We start from the raw sequence: 22,039 nt of genomic DNA on the forward strand, positions 1-22,039 counted from the left end.
AGAAACCCTGTCTCGAAAAAAAAACAACAAAAAAAATAGCAACATACATAATACATAGTATATTGTAATATGTAACTATGATATACAATATACATTATGTATAAAAATATTATAACCAGTTATTTATGCATGATCCTCCTTATAACAAAATAAAAAGGCATATTATGAAATTAATAGAGAGTAAAAAGGGGGGCTGGAGAGATGGCTCAGCAGTTAAGAACACTGGTTGCTCTTCTAAAGGCCCTGAGTTCAATTCCCAGCACCCACATTGAGGTTCACAACCATCTATAATGGATTCCAATGACCTCTTCCACTGTACAAACACGCACACAGAGCACACATATACATAAAACATGTAAGTAAAAATAAATAAGTCTTGTTTTAAAAAAAAGAGCAAAAGGGGCTGGAAAGATGGCTTGCCATACAAGCTTGAAGACCTGTATTTGGTTCCCCAAAATTCACATAAATGTTTGGGAGATAGAGATAGATTTGTGGAGCAAACCAGCATAGCCAAATAAGCAAACTCTGGGTTCAAGTAAGAGACTCTGCTTCAATATTTAGGGTAGAAAATAACTGGAAGACACTGGCTGTTGTAGCAGGAGGTCTTGAAGAGCACTGCTGTCTGGCTTGACTTCTGGAAAGTTAGCACCTAGGCTTTGAACTGCTTTCTGTAATTGTTGCCTTTTGTGATTATTGACTTTTGTTTGAAGTGTTTGATTATTATTTGAGTTCTTCCTGAAGGATTCAGAGCCTTTGCAAAACTTAGTGGTGGGATGACTTGGAAAACCAAGATATCTCATAGCTGAGAATTGCTTGCTTGGGCAAATGGTTCCTTCAAACAACTCCAGATAAGAGGTTCTGGTATTCAGAAATTGACTTGCTAAGAAGTATAAATTGTGTAACAATAAAAGGAGGTTTTTGGCCGGGCGATAGTGGCGCACGCCTTTAATCCCAGCACTCGGGAGGCAGAGGCAGGTGGATCTCTGCGAGTTTGAGACCAGCCTGGTCTACAGAGCTAGTTCCAGGACAGGCTCCAAAGCCACAGAGAAACCCTGTCTCGAAAAACCAAAAAAAAAAAAAAAATGAGGTTTTTTTGAAGCAATGGGTAGTCAGTTCACTGGTTTTCCTGCTGCTCTGCTAGGTCAAAATTCATCTTGGTAAAACTCAATATAAACTCAGAGACAGAAATTGGGGTTCAACCTGAAGATCCAAAAAGCAAAGCAGCCAGCTACTGGCTCTTACCTCGAACCTCAGTCTGAAATAGTGATCCTGCCTCCAGGAATCTCAAAATGACACTAAAACTGAGAGCTGTCTCCTCCTGTTTTATAATCCTCTCTAGGGCTGGGATTAAAGGTGTGCACCACCCAGTTTCTATGGCAACTAGTGTAGCTACTGGGATTAAAGGTGTATGTTACCACTGCCTGGTCTGTAAGGCTGAGCAGTGGGTCCCTTGTGCCCTCTGATCTTCAGGCAAGCTTTATTTATTAAAATACAAATAAAATACAAATGAAATGCCACTACATCTTGGAGTGACCTTAATTCTTCCATGGACTCATGCAAGAGAGAACACTGAGAGGATGTCACCATCTCTCCACAAGCATGTGCACACACATACAAACATGCATGCACACAGCCATGCATACCACATACACCGAAACACAAAAGAGTAAAAGAAGACAACTCAAGACATTAAGTTTTTAAAGGAAAAGGGACGTGCATTGCAGGGGGACATAGGTGTACCTCTTGAATCCCAGGACAGGCTCAGCTGACCACACAGTGACCTGATTTGGTGAATATAGGGTGGTCAGAACGCTCCAGCAGCTCTTAGGTTTTCTCTGGTCTTTTTTTCTGATACTCAGTTGACAAGGAAGAGAGGAAAGGGCCACTGTAGTTTCCCTATTCCCATATGATGGGTCCATCCACGGAGAAAAGGGCCCTAATGCTAGATCCCAGGTTTATTGGAGACAGAGACCCAGGTTAGGTCAAGAATCCTTTTAATTCTATTCAGTAACAGTGAGGGGGTTAGGGAGATCACACACAGACATATGACTCCAAGGAAGATGAGGAATGAATATATATATATATATATATATATATATATATATATATATGTTTATATATACGTGCGTGTGTGTGTGTGTGTTTAAAGTTAGTTTGGGGGGCTGGAGAGATGGCTCAGCGGTTAAGAGCATTACCTGCTCTTCCAAAGGTCCTGAGTTCAATTCCCGGCAACCACATGGTGGCTCACAACCATCTGTAATGAGGTCTGGTGCCCTCTTCTGGCCTGTAGGCATACCCACAGACAGAATATTGTGTACATAATAAATAAATAAATATCAAGACCTTACTGTAAAAAAAAAAAAAGTTAGTTTGGTATCAAAGCTAATGGGTAGGGTAGCTCTGGCTGCAGTCAGCAGAGAGACTCTACTCACCAAGCCCAATAAGAGACACAGAAACACAAAGTGCCATATGAAAATAACAATTTAATTTGCTAAGGATACAGCAACTCCTACCTGCCTTGTACTTAGTTCTCCTAGGTCTACATAAGCAAGGTCCCTTGTTCCCTCTGCAGGTAGATGTTGAGCTAGGAACACAAAATGACCTGAGATGAGGCCCTGATCAGAGGTGAGCAGGAGCCTGGACTGAGTCCTTTCGGCCTTCACCAGCAATGGGCCGGCCTCGCTCCTCCCAGATAGTGAGGCCATCACAGGAGCAGATCTGCTTGGGGTTCTGGAAAAGGCCAGCAGAGCGTGCGATGATGCCACAGGCCAACCTGTGGAAGGATGTATGGTCAGCATGGGCCTTGCCTAGGCCTCCTCAGGGTTCCATGTGCCCCACTGGCACATCAATGTCTCCAGCTGGGGGTGGCACAGCTCACCTCTTCCCAGAGTTCCCTGTGATCTTGGATAAGGGATGGTTTCCCCGGCCCAGGTCATCTTCTCCCTCATCAACAACCAGGCTGCGGCCAATCACATCCCACACCTTTGAAGGGAAACAAGAGCCTCAACTCCACTGTCCTTTGAGGAGGGGCCCCACATTCTTCCCATCTTACCTTCAGCTGTTTATCCTCTATCCGGAAAGTGGCTCGGCCATCAGCCCCAGCCAGGATGTTGCCCAGATCTCCCCGGTGCTGGAATGAGACCCCCATGAGGAAAAGAAAGTTACACAGTCACGACCAGTATTTTTGCCTTCCCAGGATCTGATTCCTCATCCCATTTCCCCAGGCTTCTAATTTCCTCCTGCAGGTATCCCCTGTGAGGACTCAAAGAAGATCCTGGACACTCACCACCTTAGAAGTGAAATCCTAGGCAAAAAGCCACCATGCTGCAAAGAACTAGCATTCCCTGTTAGACTCAATTTCTTTCCCCTCAAGCCCATTGTCTAGCCTGGCTTCCATCCCCAATTAGCTAAGTTCCTGTTCTTTATCTCCAGTTGCTCCGGAAGCCTCCATTCCCCAAGGCTTAAATTGGCTATGTTTGGTTTTTCTGACCATCACAGTGGCCAGCATTACTTTCCTGCCGTGGTGATATTTTGTTTGTGCTCTAACAAATAAAGCTTGCCTAAAGATCAGAGTGTGGAGCTAGCCCACTAGTTAACTACAGAGGACAGGCAGTGGTGGCATACACCTTTGATCCCTACATTCGGGATCTCATGCCTTTAATCCCAGCACTAGCGGGGTAGAGAGACAGGAATATAAGGCAGATGGAGACAGGAGGATTCGTAGAGGTAAGAACTAGTGGCTGGCCACTCTGCTTCTTTGATAAAATTTCACCCTCCTATCTGACTCTGGGTTTTTATTATTAAGACCAATTAGAATTTACACTACACCTGACTCCCAGCCTCAAGGAACAAGAGGGAAGAATGTGAGGAGGCAAAGAGATGTTTTTTTGTACTCCCTTAAAGGTGTCAAAGAGGCTGGTGAGACAGCTCAATGGTTGTAATGCAAGCATGGGGACCAGAGCTCCGATGCCAGCAGCTATGAGAAATCTTAGCATGGTAGCGCATGCCCAGGATCCCAGTGTGAGGGGCGTGGAGACAGGGAGATCCTGGGAGCTCACTAGTCAGCCAGTCTAGTGAAAACAGCAAGCATCCGTTTCCATGAACCCTATATCAGACATAGTGAGCACTGTACACACTCCTCACTTTTTGTTTGTTTGTTTTTCAAGACTGGATCTCTCTGTGTTTCTCTGACTGTCCTGGAACTCACTCTGTAGACCAGGCTGGCCTTGAACTCCGAGATCCGAGATCTGCCTGCCTCTGACTCCAGAGTGCTGGAATTGAAAGCCTGAGCCACCACTGCCCAGTTTCCATACTCACCACTTTTAAGAGCCTCCACTACAGAACAGAATGAGGACAACAAATACTGCATGTGGGGGTGACCTGAGCAGTGAGCACAGAAGTGAGAAGTGACGGGACCCAAGCGGTGAGCACAGAGTGACGGGACTCGAGCAGTCAGCACAGAGTGACGGGACCCGAGTGGTCAGCACAGAGTGACGGGACCCGAGCGGTCAGCACAGAGTGACGGGACCCGAGCGGTCAGCACAGAAGTGACGGGACCCGAGCGGTCAGCACAGAGTGAAGGGACCCGAGCGGTCAGCACAGAAGTGACGGGACCCGAGCGGTCAGTACAGAAGTGACGGGACTCGAGCGGTCAGCACAGAGTGACGGGACCCGAGCAGTCAGCACAGAGTGACGGGACCCGAGCGGTCAGCACAGAGTGAAGGGACCCGAGCGGTCAGCACAGAAGTGACGGGACCCGAGCGGTCAGCACAGAGTGACGGGACCCGAGCGGTCAGCACAGAAGTGACGGGACCCGAGTGGTCAGCACAGAGTGACGGGACCCGAGCGGTCAGCACAGAAGTGACTGGACCCGAGCGGTCAGCACAGAAGTGACGGGACCCGAGCGGTCAGCACAGAAGTGACGGGACCCGAGCGGTCAGCACAGAAGTGACGGGACCCGAGCGGTCAGCACAGAAGTGACGGGACCCGAGCAGTCAGCACAGAGTGACGGGACCCGAGTGGTCAGCACAGAGTGACGGGACCCGAGCGGTCAGCACAGAAGTGACGGGACCCGAGCGGTCAGCACAGAGTGACGGGACCCGAGCGGTCAGCACAGAGTGAAGGGACCCGAGCGGTCAGCACAGAAGTGACGGGACCCGAGCGGTCAGCACAGAGTGACGGGACCCGAGCGGTCAGCACAGAGTGACGGGACCCGAGCGGTCAGCACAGAAGTGAGAAGTGACAGGACCAGAGCAGTGAGCACTGAAACCTACGTCTGAGCAAAGAAATCATTTCCAACCTAATTCATGAGCAGACACAAATGCCTCGGCTGGAGTGAGCTGGTCCCCACCGTCTCACTGCCGAGCAATGAAGAATGTCACTTCTCCAGTCAGAGTGGCGCACATCTTTAATTTCAGCATTTGGGAGGCAGACAGAGCTCCGTGAGTTTGAGGCCAGCCTTGTCTACACAGAGAGTTCCAGAACAGCCAGGGCTACATAGAGAAACTATATCAAGTTTAAAAAAAAAAATCAGGCTAGAGAAACGACTCAGAGGTTAAGAGCACTGGCTGCTCTTCCAGAGGTCCTGAGTTCAATTCCTAGCAACCACATGGTGGCTCACAACCATCTGTAATGAGATCTGGCGCCCTCTTCTGGCCTGCAGACAGAACACTGTATTTATTAATATATAAATCTTAAAAAACAAAAAACAATCTCTGTGAGTTCGAGACCAGCCTGGTCTACAGAGCTAGTTCCAGGACAGGCTCCAAAACCACAGAGAAACCCTGTCTCGAAAAAAAAAAAAAAAAAAAAACAAAAAAAAACAAAGCCGGGCGGTGGTGGCGCACGCCTTTAATCCCAGCACTCGGGAGGCAGAGACAGGCAGATCTCTGTGAGTTCGAGGCCAGTCTGGTCTAGAAGAACTAGTTCCAGGACAGGAACCAAAAAGCTACAGAGAAAACCTGTCTCGAAAATCAAAATAAATCAATCAATAAATAAATAAACAAACAAACAAATAAACAAACCCCCTAAGGGAAAAAAAAAAGAACTGAAATTTGTCTTCTACTTTATCTTATCTAGACAAACAGCTGGCACCTGGTATTTTTTGTCACATTGCCCTATGCTAAAGACGTTAGTGGTAGAGAATTCTCAAGGTGGGGAAGATAACAAGGACCTTGCCAGATGTTTCTGGGGTTGAATAACCCAGGCAGTGTGACTGAAGGCATGACCTTGCAAGGGGGTCAGGGAAAAACAGCCTTTTCAATTCCTTCCCCTAAGAACTGGTCACAGAGAGGCCTTCAATGTCACACCAGGATACTGGGCCCAGCCTATACTCTGGGTCCTGAGGGACCAAGAAGGGTCTTTGCATAGTGTGTGGCAAGGCTCCTTCCTGCATCGGAGAACGCCGCTGGTATAGTAGAAAGGACTAGAAAGTGAGAAGGGAAGGAACCTGAAAGACTGTTAGCCAGGCTTGGATGTAATTGCCCACACTGATTTTAATTCCATCTGGACAAGTCAGCTGCTGACATCTAGGAGAAACTTGCTGAATACCGTGTGGTCTTTACCCTCCAGTCTTGCTCATTTTTAGTCCATTTTCTGGAGAAATGGCTCAAATGGTTCAAAATTCAAATAATTTTAGAGTCTTATACATGCTAAGTATATGCTCTACAAATAGGTTACACTCATAACTTTTTGGTTTTTTTATTTTTACCTTTTGTGTGTGTGTGTGTATGTGCACATGCGTGCTCACACATGCACATGTATGTATGTGCCTTTGCACATCAAAGCAAGACAACTTATAGGAGACAGTTTTCTCCATCATGTGGGTTTCTGGGGTCAAACTCAGGTTGTCAGGATCAGCAACAAATGTCTTTACCCCATTTTGTTTTGTTTTACAGACGGGGTCACATGTAACCCTGAGTAGCCTTGAACTTGCTATGTAGCCAAGGCTGGTCTTAAATTCCCAATCTTCCTGTGTCTACCTCCCAAATGCTGAGATTACAAACAAGTGTCACTATACCTAGGATAATCCTCTCTGGTTTTGTTTCCTGAGTCCCTTTTGATCCCCTGTCCCAAGTGGGGTCTGAGGGGAAGGACACCAGTCCCAAGGTTATCTTTGTCTTTCAGGAACCTTTCTGCTCCGTCATGACTTAGATGGTTTCCTCTGCTGGACCTGCCACCCCAGGCTCACCTTGTCTACATACAGAGTTCCTCCTCCTTCAAAACCCAAGAAGTCAGAGGCCGCACAGATGCCCCTTCCTGTATTTGCATTCTTTATGATTTCTCACTTTTGTGTGGCCTGGATCGAGGATCATTTCCTGGACTAGATTACAGCATGAATCCGACGTCCATGTTGGATGTCCTCTCATTCTCTGACGCACGTGTCCCGAGAGACACCAGCTGTCTAGGGAAGTTCATGTGGCACAAGACTGATACCTGGCCAATAGCCAAGGCCGGCCAGCAGCAACACTGCCAACTGCCAATAGCCATCAGGACAGCAGATCTTTTCCCTGTTGAACTCCATGACTGAGGCTCCAAAAGACTTTGAGCCAGAGAAACCCAGGTTTCTTTCCCAGAGAAACTGGGAGATAATAAATGCTTGTCACTTTATGCCCCAATATTAGTGGCATTTAATTCAAGACAACATTACTTACAGACTGATCACAAGCATGGCATTGTGCAAATAGACAACAAACAAGTCTATCCCACCTCAGAGCAGGGAAGAAGAACTTTGACCATTAGAGAAGTATGGAGCTATCAAAGGTCCAAAAATGAGCTACATGCTTTAAGAGGCACACAGGCTGCCAGGTGGTGGCACACATCTTTAATCCCAGTACTCAGGAGTCAGAGGCAGGTGGATCTCTGTGAGTTTGAGGCCAGCCTACTCTACAGAATAAGTTTCAGGACAGCCAGGACTGTTTCGCAGAGAAACCTTGTCTCAAAAAACTAAAAGAGAACCAGGCAGTGGTGGTGCATGCACTCCAGAGGCAGAGGCAGGCGGATCTCTGTGAGTTCAAGGCCAGCCTGGTCTACAAGAACTAGTTCCAGGACAGGCTCCAAAGCTACAGAGAAACCCTGTCTTGAAAAACCAAAACAAACAACACCCCCCCCAAAAAAAAAAACCGGAGAGAGAGAGAGAGAGAGAGAGAGAGAGAGAGAGAGAGAGAGAGAAAGAAAGGAAAGAAAAAAAGTAAAGAAATTCAAAACAGACAGAGACTATGAAATGCTCTAGACCAACATGTCTTATGTACATGGATTTTGGTGGTGGTGTTTCATTTTGTTTTATTCTAGAATATTTTCTTTAAAGAAAAAAAAAATTTGAGGTAAGTCTCACTGTGTATCCCTGTTTGGCCTGGAACTCAGGCTAGATTCAAACTTAAATCACTTGTGATGAGAGAAGCCCACAATCTTGGGGAGGGCAGGCGCAGTGGCAAGAGAAGCTGCCCAAGAAATGGCTGCTGCAGGGGGTCAGGGAGACATGACAGCTTCAGAAGCTGCTGTGTAATTTCGTGCCATGTGTTGGATGCCAAATGTTTTTACCTAAGTTGTTCTATTAGCAATAAAGACTTGGGAGTCAGATGTTGGGGTAAAAAGCCTGCTAGAACAGAGAAGTAGCAGAGGAGTGACTTTCCTTTTTTGACCAGAGACCCAGCAAGATTGTCTCTCCACCTGTCCCAGATCAAAAAGACCTGGAATCTCTAAGTCCCTCCCTACTCCTTCCTGAGAGTCTTCTCCATTCATCTCCCTGGGTCCTCCGCACTTTCTATGGCTAATTCTTGTCAACTAGTCACTGGTTAGTTTCAAACTCTTTATGTAACCAAGGATGACCTTGAAGTTTTGGTTTTCCTTTCTCTACCTCTCAAATATTGAGGTGACAGGCATGAGTCACTGTGCCCTGCTGTTTGTCTTGATGCCAGTTCATAACTTCCTGGCACAAAAATCAGTAGAATCATGATACAAGCTGGCCATCCCAACCCCATGGAACTGTGGTACAAGTCAAGCATTTCTGTTGCAGATCCCACATCTAGATGTTACAAATTCTAAGACTCTGATAAGAGTTTAGCTTATTTTTAATTAGGAGGGCACAACCAGTAAAGTGTATGAAAATATTCAGAATTGTAGGGCTAGAGAGATGGGTCAGTGGTTAAGGGTACTTACTGTTCTTTCAGAAGACCCAAGTTCAGTTCCCAGCACACATGTTGGGTGGCTCACAGTTACCTGAAATTCCAGCTCCCGGGGAATCAACACCCTCTTCTGGCCCCCACAGGAACCTATACACAATGTGCTATCCACACATATGGAGACATATATTAAACATATGAGCAAAATGAAAATTCATCTTCAGAGCTGTGCATCATGGTGCACACCTTTAATCCTAGCATTTGGGAGGCAAAGGAAGGCAGCGCACTGGAAGCTTGACTCTAGCCTGGTCTACCCAGTGAGTACCAGGCCAACTAGGGATGTACCATGTTTTGGGATATTTGATCTCACTGTGACACTCTGAGACCATGTTAATAAAATTAACCTTGGGTCAGGAGGCAGAGCCAGTGACTAGTTGACAAGAATTAGCCATAAGAAAGTATGAAGGAGCCGGGCGGTGGTGGCGCACGCCTTTAATCCCAGCACTCAGGAGGCAGAGGCAGGCAGATCTCTGTGAGTTCTAGGCCAGCCTGGTCTACAAGAGCTAGTTCCTGGACAGGCTCCAAAGCCACAGAGAAACCCTGTCTCAAAAAAAAAAAAAAAAAAGAAAGAAAGAAAGTACGGAGGACCCAGGGAAACGAATGGAGAAGACCCTATCTCAAACAAACAAACAAAAATGATAGAAAATTTAAACAAATTCTGGAGTCTTGAGAGGATCCAAGAAGGAACTGGGGTTTTCAGCTCCTGGAACGAGAACTCAACGTCTTTGTCTCCAAGTACAGGGAGGAGGACTCCTCCGAGAAAGGAGGTGCTTAGAGGTGTGCAGCAGAGCACCAAGGAACAGAAAATCTCCAAGGGAGAAAGCAACGTTCTTATGTCGGCTAATTTTGATTATAAATTTGATCGGATTGACAAACGCCTAAGAAATATGTAAAGCACACTTCTGGGTATGCAAACCATGAGGGCTTTGGCATAATCAATGGATTAATCTCTTGATGGATCCACGATATATTGGCATTACTGGGAGATGGTGAAGGTAGGGGGTGGGGCTTGGTTGGAGGAAATAGATCCCTGGAAAAAAGTTCTTCAGGGTGGGATCTTGCCTGTCTCTTCCTGTGACCCTTTTCTCTATTTTCTAGCTACTATGATGTGAAATGTTCTCCACCATGACCTCCTTGCTCCACCATGACCTTCCTGCTCAATCAAACAATGGAAAAATTAACAATACAGATGCAGTCAGCTAAGACAAAGAGCACTAAGATGGCAGGAAACTCCCTGAAGACAAAAAAGAATTTTATGGTGGAAAATGAAACACCAGTGTTACTGGGAATGCAGCTCAATGGCAGAGCAACTTGCCTAGCATGTGTGTGGCCTTGGGTTCCATGCCTAGCACCACAAGAAAGGAAATGGCTAAGGGAAGAAGGGATGAGGGGCAGGGCAGGAAGCAGAGAGGAAAAGAAAGAAGCCCCAAGGCTCCCTGTCAAGAGTATCTTTCTACACAACCATAGAGTTCCTCCACTAGACTATGAACGTCCTCAGGGCAGGCACTGAACCCTACTGCACTGTATCCCGAAGACCTTGATCACAAGAAGTATAAAGTCACTAAGCTAATCAACATCAGATGAGAGGGAAAGACCCACACATAAAGCAATCACAGTCCAAGATCCAAGAACTGCCTGCCTACCTCTGAGTCCCTGGATTCTCTCTATGCCCAAACCCAGCCCAAACCTACACTTACCCGATCAGTGTCCTGAGGGCCCCCATGAGATGCTCCATCAGGGTTAAAATGGTCCCCACAGCTAAGGATGAAAATTAGCAAATAGGTATCCAAACAGTAGTGTCTGGGCCCTCTTCTCTGACAGCCTTTATTCAGTCCCTCATGTATTCAACAGATTGAACGCCAGGATTTGGGCAAAGAATAGAAATTGGCACATGGATTATACCTTCCTTGAGTTTCTGCTTCAGGAGACACAGAAGAGTAAACACCAATCATACTGCGGAAGACACTCACAGACACGGGGCCTCTTCCTTCCCTGTGTCCAGGAGTCACCCTCTATTTCAGATCTTGACTCAAATCCTCTGAGGCCTTTCATATGTCGCTTATAACCTCTTTAGGCCTCAGTTTCCTCATGTGTACACTGGGCCTGTATATACGTGCCCCCACCAGAGAACTTCTGAGGACAGAAAATGAAAGTGTGTAGCTACAGGGATGCTACAGATGACTTACCTACTGCAATCCCTTGTGAGATCCCCAAACTGATGGACATGGAATCCATGCAGCCCGGGTTCCAGGCCATCAATGGTTCCCTCAATCAGGCAGAGCTCAGAGGTCAGCTGTAGGAAGCGGACCACCCCCTGTATGGCATTACGGCCCTCCAGAATGGCTACTGCTGCTCCCAGATTCTCTGCAAGGTATGAAATATTTACTGTTTTTCCATCTCACCCAGTCCCTGATGAACCAGCCTGATTCCATCTTATTAGAAGGTCAAAATAAGTTCATTCCTGTTTTTTATAAAACTTGGGTTTGACCATGTATCAACCCATTTTCTGGATTCGGATATGTTCTACACCCTCCACCCTGAGAAGGTAAGATGTTATGCCAAGTTACCCAAGCCTTAGAACCCTCCTAGCCTTGCCATTTTCGGGGCTTCATAAGCCTTACTTTTTCCTATGTTCAAAGCTATTTTCTCAAACCTTGCTTTAGGAAGATAGCCCTATCTAACAGAAAATAAAGCTTGCTTAATTCAACTAAAAGAATTTGGGCCGGGCGGTGGTGGCGCACGCCTTTAATCCCAGCACTCGGGAGGCAGAGGCAGGAGGATCTCTGTGAGTTCGAGACCAGCCTGGTCTACAAGAGCTAGTTCCAGGACAGGCTCCAAAACCACAGAGAAACCTTGTCTCGAAAAATAAAAAAAAAAAAAAAGAATTTGGGTAATGGTCTTTAATCTTGTTCTATAGGATTAATATCATGTCCTTTCGGCAGCTCAGAAAGGTCAGGGAAGGAATCTCACATAACTTTCATAACTCCCCAAAGCCAATCCGGTCCAATCCTGAGATTCCTGGGCTTAGATTACACCAGCTCTTGCTCCAGCCCGCCAACCCCAGAGGCCAGGTGACTATAAGTATCACTCACGTAACTGGCTGCTGCCCATGCCCTTGAGTACAGCCTGCCTCCCTGTGCTTTCCAAGAGTGCTTGCACCTCCTGGCTGGGAAGAGTGGTATGCACCAACACCATTTCGTTCTCCAGTTGCACTTCCACACTCTGGACACCTGGCAGAGAGAGAGGGAGAGGGCAGGAGAGGGCTGGCATCACATGCTGATGGTACAGCATTTCCCCATCTCCATCTCTACAAAGCTTCATATGACCAGAGGTAAACCTGGAAGCTCCTTTCTATTATTAAGAACTTGGTGTGGTATTTTTGTGAGTCCTGCATGTAATGTGTAATGTGAGGAGTGGAACTCAAAGGCCTCTCCCACGCTAGACAAGTACTCTGTCACTGAGCACGGACTGTTACACACGTTAACAAAGGGAGGACCACAGCTGCATCCTAAGAGCTGACACTGAGCACGGACTGTTATAGATGTTAGCAAAGGGAGGACCACAGCTCCATCCTGAGAGCTGACACTGAGCACAGACTGTTATAGATGTTAACAAAGGGAGGACCACAGCTCCATCCTGAGAGCTGACACTGAGCACGTACCATGGACTAAGGTCTCTTTTTTATTGAAGATTTACTTATATAAATGAGGGCTTTACCTACATGAGTGTATGTGCATCATTTGCATGCAGCACCCGCAGTGGCCCTAAGAGGACATCGGATCTCCAGGAAGTACAGTTACAGACTGCTGTGAGCCACCATGTGGGTGTCAGATACGGAATCCAGGTCCTGTGCAAGAGCAGCCAGTGCTCTTCCCACCGAGTCATCCCTCCAGCCCATTAAGTCCTTTTTTGGTGTTGTTTTACCTACATTGCTTCATTTCATATTTACAGTAGCCTGGGAATTGATCTCTGTTTTGCGGATAAGGATATCAAGGCACAGAACAATGAAGCAATTTATTGAAATTAGGTAGGCTGCAGAATGCAACTCAGTCCAGACAGCTTAGCTACAGAGCAAAAACAATTACCCCAAACCTTCTACTCACCCTAAGAAGGGCCCTAGCCCAGGCTTCCTGGGACTCCCCAGCCCACACATGCACCTGCTAACTCCCATTTCTGCTGAGCCATCTACCGGCACTGACTACAATTCTTTGTGTGTTTTGAAATAGGAAGAGAAAATCTAATGGAGAGGGAGCCATTTCGTTAAAAGTAGCACATTCTGGTCAAAGCTTTTCCAAGATGTAGTAGGGCTTGCTACTTCCTGCAAAGCATTCTCGCTGGGAAAACAGACAAGTGGGACTTTAGTTGGACACAGAGCAATTTCAAGGCTTTAGTGAGTTTCTTCGACACCCAAAAAAAGAGTCTTCTGGTCTGAGAGGTGAAACCAGTTTGGCTTTTTCATAGCCGGGCAGGAGAGTTTCAGTGTACAGAACACACTGAGCGAGAGAGTTACCCAAGGCCTTGGGCAAGAGAGTCTTACTCTCCTCCCTGGGGCAAGTGGGAGAAGTTCCAACTTCACATCTGCTGGACAGTAACTGTGGCCTCTCTTTGCTCCTCACTGAGCCCTACCAAAGCCCAACCTGGCCATGCTCCAAGAGTCACCTGCCAAACAGAACTGTCGCTCTGTTGGAGACACTGCCTTCTTCCGGTTCAGACTGAGGTTGCGAACTTAAGAGGGGATAAGCCACAAAAGCATTCCCTTCTGCCCCCGCCCCCCACATTAGGAGTGCAGTATCACTTCTCCTGGGAGTTCTTGGTTCTGGGAATCCACCCTATGCCCAGGCCAGGCTATCAAAAAACCTTATCTGCTGTGTGTACAAAACACATTCAGGTCTCAGCACTTATCCTAGATGCCTCACTTCTCCTTAGTCTGCTCAAGAACCCTATCTATGGATTCCCTGTTTTCTTTGTTGACTCTTTTTTTTTTAAGATTTATTTATTATGTATTCTCCCTGCATATATGCCCACACGCCAGAAGAGGGTGTCAGATCTCATTACAGATGGTTGTGAGCCACCATGTGGTTGCTGGGAATTGAACTCAGATCCTCTGGAAGACCAGGGAGTGCTCTTAACCGCAGAGCCATCTCTCCAGACCCTTCTTTGTTAACTCTTTAGTATAGTGGTTATCAACCTTCCTAATGCTGAGATCCTTTAATACAGTTCCTCAAGTTGTGGTGACCCCCAACCATAAAATTATTTTCATGGCTACTTCATAACTATTATTTTGCTACTGTTATGAATCATAATGTAAATATCTGATATGCAGGACATCTGATATGCAACCCCTGTGAGAGGGTTGTCCAACCCCCAAGGAGTCGCAATCCATGGATTAAGAACCACTGCTTTGGGGCTGGAGAGATGGCTCAGCGGTTAAGAGCACTTACTGCTCTTCCAAAGGTCCTGAGTTCAATTCCCAGCAACCACACGGTGGCTCACAACCATCTACAATGAGATCTGGTGCCCTCTTCTGGCATGCAGTCATACATGCAGTCAGAACACTATATATAATAAATAAGTAAATCTTAAACAAAACAAAACACTGCTTCAGTATCTTTCCACATAAAACTGAAGGTGATTTTTTTTTGGTGTGTGTATGTGTGTCATATGCATGCATGTGTGTATGCATGTTCCCGAGTATGGGGACATATACTTGGCTGGTACAGATGGAGGCCATGTGTTTTCCTTGATTGCTATCTTTTATGGTGAGGCAGGTTCTGTCGCTTGAACCCAGAGCTCAGTTATTTGGTTAGTCTAGTTGGCCGGCTTGCCTGGGATCCCTATCTCTACCTTCCGAGTGCTGGGACTGCAGGTGGGCTGCCACACCTGGGTGGCATTTATATAGGTGCTGGGAATCTCATACTGATGCAGCTATCATTTCTACCAGTTCAGCCATCTCCCTAACCCCAGCACACATGCAAGCAAACACACACACACACACACACACACACACACACACACACATAAAATAAAACAAAGTTAAAAAATAAAAATAAACCTTAAGAAAAAATCTGCTGCCCCAGGGCCAGCCAGATAGCTCAGCAGGTAAACTATTTTTGGCACAAGACCGACAGCTGGGAGCAGGGAACAAATCCACAAAGTTGTCCTCTGACCTCCACATGCACAACTCCCCTCCCACAAACACACCATACACGAATTCACTAATAATAAATTAAAAACTCGGTTCCAGACCGGGTGGTGGTGGCACACACCTTTCTCAGACTAGGGAGGCAGAGACAGCAGATCTCTGTGAGTCGAAGGCCAACTTGGTCAAGACAGCCAGGGCTGTCTCAAAAAAAAAAGGAAAAGAAAAAAAACCAGTTCCCCCAGTTCTCCCCTGTAAGCCTTTCCTCTCAGTTCCCTGAGATTAACTGGGTTCTCATTACATGCTCAAGACTTGCAACATCTAATTCATTCTTCATGGCAATTCTGAGTTATGAACATCATTCAAACACTGCAGAAACAGAGGCATAGAAAGCAAGGATGAAGCCATTGTGCTAGTATGTGGCAAAGAGGGCATTTGAATGCAAACAGATCAAACTCCGGAGTGCCTCTGTCTCGCTAGACACACTGCCCCGCCCCCAACCAGCGACCGGGCTCCAGACCCTTCTAACCGCCTTCCTTCCCATTCCCACAGTGGCTTCCCAAGGAAGCATTCTGTGAATGCTCTTTTGGCAAAGCTTGTATCATCTTTACCTGAGCATAGGGGTAAAGGTTTTTCCTAAGAAGCCCCCAGTGTCTAATCTACACCTGCTGAAAGGTTGGATGAACATTTAACAGATTTTTTTTTTAAAGCCAGTTTCCGTGCCCTGAAGACGACTCTGCCTTCCATCTTTCCAGTTGTGCCAGATCACCTGCAAATAAGCTCTCTAAGCTGGGCCAAGACTGCTGTTTGCTTTATCAGAACGGCGGTGTTTCCCAAGCAAGACCTCAGAGAACGCCCTCGATAGGAGGAGCTACACACTCTGGCTACCTCCTGAGCTCAGCGGCGGGAGGAGCAGAGTTAGTACAGAGTTTTGGCAAGTCAAGTTTGAGACCAGCGCGCTGGACTCTGCCTTTGGGTCTCTGTGTGACTCTGAGAAGTTTCCTTTCGTTCTCTAGATACCTTTCTGAATCTGTAACAACAGGTATACTGCTGAAGACAGAGCTCTGGGCTGATCCCAGAAAGGTTTATTCTGCTCCTACCTGCCACTCCTTTCAGGGTCTTGTGCACCGCGTCCACGCAGCTCTGACAGGTCATCTGCACTGCAAACTCCAGCTGTAAGGGCAGCAGGGCCGAGGTACACGTCAGGCATTACCCTGATTCACCACCTTCCCTAGGATGACTCTGGGCATCCACCGCACATGGCTTCTGTTCATGTGCCTTCTTCATTATCTCTTGGGCATTCAGGGATGGTGGTCTCACCCTCCCACACCCACAATGCGAGGGGCATACCTGTTCTAACCCCGGGATTTCACTCCTGCCCAAGAGCCTCAGGCTCTTTCCAGGCTTCCCAAGATAACGATCACCCCCAAGGGCTGAAGCTATGCGAGGCTCCACAAGAAACCTTTACTCACTGCGCACATGGTCCCACCGTTCCCGGAATCCGAAGCCATCCTGGATGTAGTCAACCCAGGCCCCGGGCGGCAAAACAACTTAAGTCCAGAGACCAACACTGCTCAGTTTTGTGGGGTGGGCGGAGCCTCGGGGAGCCACCCTTTGCTCCACCTCCTTGGCGCGTGCGCATTTTAGGCCCAGGCCCACAGTCAACCCAGAAGTGGTACCGGGCTGCGCAGGCGCATTGATGCCATCCGCCCTGGTTTCCTTAGTAACCGTTTGGCGTCCTCTACAGGCTCACAGGGCGCCACCTGCGTAAAGATGGAGCCACAGAATCAGGAGCCTGACCTCAAGCCGATTTACCACCGGTTGCTGAGTCCACTGTCGCTCTTCCCCCGCAAGGAGCCGCCTCCAGAACCTCTGAAGCACCCCTTGCAGGAGGTCTCGACTTTGAAATCCATCCCACTCGCGAAGCTAAGAGTGGGGCCGCTGTGCCGCCTGGTATCAAAGCGACTTGCAGGCAGCGGGCGGGCGGCGCGGGTGACTCCCAAGGATCGACTCCGTCTCACCGAGGTTATCCTAGAGGAGCTGAAGTGTAGCTGGCAGGAACCTCCTACAGAACCTATTTTGAACTACGAGAACAACCAGAAGCTGCGGAAGCGGCTGGAGTCTTACGTACTGATCTGCAGTGAGCAGCTCTTCATACGCTATCTGCACCTGCTGGTGACCCTGTCGGCCACTAGAAAGGTCTTCACAGAGTCAGCCACCCTCAGCCGGTTGGCAGCCAACCTTGCCAAGGATTGCACAGTCTTCCTCACCAGTCCCGATGTCTACCGCTCCCTGCTGACTGATTTTCAGACCCTGCTGAATTTAGAGCAGACCCAGAGAGGCTTATCCAAGCTGCGCCCCCCAGCCTGTCCTCCTGGGACTTTCAAATTCTGTCCAATCCCCTGGCCTCACAGCACCGGCTTGGACCAAGTGCCATGCTCTAGCCTCAATCTGAACTACCTAGTCCAACTCAGCCGCCCATATGATTTCTCCAGTGAGCCAGAACCTGATCCAGTGAAGGAGTTGAAATCCATCCCCCAACTGAAGGGTAGAAAGCGGCTTCTCTGGGTGCCCTCCATGAAAAGGGGAAAAGAAGTTGAAGTGATACCCTCACAGATGGTACCACTGCTTAGCCATTCTCCTCCCAGTAGGGAGATGCCCCTCTTCCCCACTTCACGAATCTACCCCAGGCTCCCGAGGGGCCAGTCCATGCCCTGTCTTCGTGAAGGATGGAATCTGGCAGATGTGTTGGGCCTCCCTCCTCTCTCCCCTCATCCCCTCACCCCACTGGTCTTGGCTCCAGAGAGTAAACCACTGCAGTTTGGGGACATGGTGGCTGAGGATCTGAAGCAGATGACAAAGAGCATGGCAATGGAGTGGGCTCACTACTCACCGCTCGAATGGGGCCTGCCGCCCCTCCTCGGGGTCCTCACCAGGCGCCTGACTGCCCAGTACCACATGGAGGACTTGCAGAAAATGTTGAAGAGCCTACAGGAAGAAGAAGCCTCAGGACAGTGGGATCTCCACCTCCCAAGAATCATTCCACTTCACCCACAACCAGTGACCATGACTTTGAAGCTACACGATCAGGTAGTAGTCCAAGTGGCTACTGTGCAGCTCTCGGACAGATTCTTTTCTGACACTTTCCACGTGGAGGGGGCTGGAGTCCTATACAATCACCTGACTGGGGAACTGGACTGCAAAGCCATCGAAGAAATGGATGCTGACCGTCTTGTTGGCAATAGCACCAAAGAGGTCTACAAGGAATTGATGAGCCGAGTCTCCACTAGTCACTTCTCTTTTGATGAAGGACCTCAGATCGAGCCCTCAGCAGATAAAGATTGGTCTATCTACCTGTCCTCAACTTTCATATACCAAAATAAGCATAGCCCAGTCATCAACCATAATCTGGTCGGGGTTTTCTCCAGGAGAACAAGCACTCAGCTGTTGTCCCTGGAGAAGGTGCCTTCTCTCTCGTTATTCCCAAACCGCAAAAGCTGGGACAAGCAGCCAAACAGGGGTGTATGGATGAACTGGTGGAAAACCTCTGTATCTGCGGAAGACTACTTAAAGTACCTCACCACTCAGGAGACGGATTTCCTCCATGCGGTCTTCCAGCTGTTTGATGAAGAGGCTTCTGTGGAGATGCCAGTCCCTGCCAAACAGTCCGTGGAGATTCAGCACCCTCCTCCCCTGCTGGATGATAAAGAGCCAGAATTTGTGCCAGGAGAGTGGAATTGGAGTTCAGTGATAGAGGACAGCTCAGGATTTGGGAAAACCCACATCCTAAGCCTGCAGCAGCGTCTAGAACGACTGTGGGTCATGTTGGAAGTCCCTGACCAGAGCCGGCTGGACATGGTCATTAAGTACAGTTCCAATGCGCGCCTGCAGCAGCTACCAGCACTGATCAGGGCCTGGGAGCGGGTCCTGAAGCCCATTCAGATGCGGGAGTTGTTGCTAGGGAGACTGGAGTGGTTTGAACGGCAAGCCTCTGACCCCAACCGGTTCTTTCAAAAGCCTGATTTGTTGCTGAGTCGACTCCTGGAGGAGAATCGGTGCCGTAGCCATATCCAAAGAAAGCTGAATCTAATGGAATCTTCTTTGATTTCCTTGCTGGAAAAGATAGAGTTAGTCTTTGGGGAGCCAGTGACCTTTAAGGGGCGTCGCTACCTAGAGAAAATGAAACAGGACAAAGTGGAGATGCTCTACTGGCTCCAGCAGCAGCGGCGGGTTCGCAATCTGATCAGGGCCCAGAAAGCCTTCCACCAATCGTCCATGTTCACAAGGAGCAACAGCCGGGCTTTAATAGCTCCTGGGAATACTCCCATTGCCCGCTAAGAGGGCCAAGTGTCCTCAAATCCCTTCCTCACCCCCAAACATTCACACACTCACATGACCTCTCAATGGCTTTATAACAACCGTGGATATTTCTACAAGGGACTGAGATTCTTTATCTTAGCATTCTAGATAAAAGGATTCCCTCAAACCTGGTGTTTCATGTACGCCAGCTGTGCTGCAATACAACCAAAGTCCTTCATCAGATGGTCCCTTGGGGATCATTATATAACAGAGAGAGTCAGACAGAGCCAGTCGTGATCTTTAAAACAATCCAGTTTAGCTTCACTATCTTGCTATATTAAACCAGTTGATTAGAGCTTTTGTTTAGGCTCAATAGCATAATACTGTTGTTGTAGTTTTCTTTTGGCTCTTGGCTCTTTGGGGGCCCACCACCCGGCTCCCAAATAAATCACACACAGAGTCTTATTCTTACTTATGAATGCCCGGCCTTAGCTTTACTTGTTTCTTGCCAATTTTTTTTTTGCCAGTTTTTCTTAACTTAAATTATTCATACTACCTTTTGCCTCTGGGCTTTTTCCTCTTCTTACTTCTGTATATATTACTTTCAGTCTTACTCCATGGCTGGCTGGGTGGCTGAGAGGTTGGCCCCCGGTGTCTTCCTCCTTTGTTCTATGTTGCACCTTCTTTTTCTTCCCAGATTGCTCCCAATTTATCCTCTCTGCCCGCCAACCTGCCTATCCTTTCTCCTGCCTCGCTGTTGACCGTTCAACTCTTTATTAGACCATCAGGTATTTTAGACAGAAAAAGAATCACAGCTTCACAGAGTTAAACAAATGCAGCATAAACAAAAGCAACACATCTTTACATCATTACACAAATGTTCCAGAGCATAAACAGATGTAGCACATCTTAAAATAATATTCTACACATAATACTTTGTAGCGGCGTAAACGAATGCAGACAGTTTGTAAAGATATATATAGTTTTAATGTAGAAATAGACTTACAGAACCACCGTTCCCGCGGAGACCAGGAAAGTAGAAGAGGAAGCTCTGAGCACGCTCGCCAAATTTATAGGCAGACATTAGCCCGAGGCGAACACGCCCCCTAAAGGGCGGGACTTATCCCTACATCTCCCCTTTTTGTCTAAATAAGACAGAACTAAACCAAATACAACTACATACAATAACAACAAATAATAAATATAACAAACAATATTGAGAACAAAAGCTTTGCTAAACATTCTATCTCAAGGAGTCCAAATAATGTAAAGAGTAACTACAATTATATAATCTTCAACTCTGTCAAAGATCTGAGAAGGGAATAAACACTACTCAACAAACGAGATATATCCAAAATGTGCAACAATTGACAGAGACAACTGACTACCTGGGCAATCACCCAAAGTCTCGTTTGCAATGTTGAGTCAACCAATTTTGGCTAAGGCCTAACATAACTGACATACCATTATTAAAGGCAAGGAACTTTTCAAAACTATCTTACCCTGTCTTGGCAGGATATGACAGTCCTGTTTTATCCATTGATGCACGCTCTGTATCTGTGTCAGTGGTTGAGGTATAGGCATTTCTTTGCCCAAAGGCCAGTTCTGCCAAATAGAAAGGCTCCAGGTGGAGTGTCTTTGGTGCTCAACATTCTCTCGGGAATGGAGTGGTGTTGCCAGGAGCAATTGTGTCTCACTATCACGAAACTCTGAGTTAGATTAAAGGCCATTTTCTACAGCTCTTTGAAGAGGTTGAAGATTATCTATCTATACTGAGTATAATCTCTATATATCTAAAGAACCTGATTAGTCTGATTATAAATGACAAACTTAGATGACTATTTATCTATATAATTCTCAATATCTATCTAACTTAAAGACTAAGACAATAAACAACTGTGTAACAAATGAGGATAATGACCTCCAAATATAAACACTGTAAAAATATACATTGCAATATGGTAAATATATATCAATGCACAAACATTATATAAGTATCTTAATCAGAGGTAGAAATGTACATTGCAATATGGTAAATGTATACAATATATATATCAATACAATATATGTCAATACATAAAAATGTTTTAAACAGACATAGAAACATGCATGCATACAATAGTCAATATAATTTAACTTTGTTTCAATATACAAGAATTGATACCAATATATTTGTCTAAAAGCAGTAACTCACAATTATAAATCTATAATCCCATCATTCCCTCTCTCTTTTTTTTTTTTTTTTTCAAAATGATCCCTGAGCTTATAAAATTCCTCCCCCAACCTCCCAACCCCTAAATGATGTCCCTAAACCCAGGGGTAAACTTTACTGGGAGAGGGGACGTCGTCCTCTAGAATTACTTCCAGCTGTCATGGGGGCGACGTTCTTTCTGGGGGATCCTGTGAAAGTAAAATGATGGTT

The 22,039-nt window shown here is 46.8% G+C and overlaps 2 protein-coding genes across 2 annotated transcripts; one reads left to right on the forward strand and one right to left on the reverse strand.

Annotated features, from left to right (window-relative positions):
- Positions 1–2,463: 2,463 nt before the first annotated feature.
- Positions 2,464–16,919, reverse strand: Ccs (copper chaperone for superoxide dismutase). The gene is made up of 8 exons (XM_075973070.1): positions 16,791–16,919; positions 16,419–16,491; positions 12,272–12,409; positions 11,366–11,543; positions 10,877–10,937; positions 3,053–3,130; positions 2,879–2,982; positions 2,464–2,773 (listed from the first exon to the last, which is right to left on the reverse strand). The coding sequence occupies exons 1-8, from the start codon at positions 16,827–16,829 to the stop codon at positions 2,620–2,622; spliced, it is 825 nt and encodes a 274-aa protein (XP_075829185.1). The 5' UTR covers positions 16,830–16,919; the 3' UTR covers positions 2,464–2,619.
- Positions 16,920–16,974: 55 nt separating this feature from the next.
- On the forward strand, positions 16,975–19,656 carry Ccdc87 (coiled-coil domain containing 87). Its single transcript, XM_075975224.1, has one exon. The coding sequence runs from the start codon at positions 17,092–17,094 to the stop codon at positions 19,654–19,656; it is 2,565 nt and encodes an 854-aa protein (XP_075831339.1). The 5' UTR covers positions 16,975–17,091.
- Positions 19,657–22,039: the final 2,383 nt, after the last annotated feature.

Source organism: Microtus pennsylvanicus, chromosome 5, assembly GCF_037038515.1.
Source record: "Microtus pennsylvanicus isolate mMicPen1 chromosome 5, mMicPen1.hap1, whole genome shotgun sequence".
Taxonomy (NCBI): domain Eukaryota; kingdom Metazoa; phylum Chordata; class Mammalia; order Rodentia; family Cricetidae; genus Microtus; species Microtus pennsylvanicus.

Coding starts and splice junctions, on each gene's coding strand:
- Ccdc87 (XM_075975224.1), top strand. CDS start 17,092: ATGGAGCCACAGAATCAGGAGCCTGACCTCAAGCCGATTTACCACCGG.
- Ccs (XM_075973070.1), bottom strand. CDS start 16,829: ATGGCTTCGGATTCCGGGAACGGTGGGACCATGTGCGCA. Junction 16,492..16,790: donor ACGGTGGGACCATGTGCGCA/GTGAGTAAAGGT, acceptor CTGCCCTTACAG/CTGGAGTTTGCAGTGCAGAT. Junction 2,983..3,052: donor TAGAGGATAAACAGCTGAAG/GTAAGATGGGAA, acceptor TTCCCTTCAAAG/GTGTGGGATGTGATTGGCCG.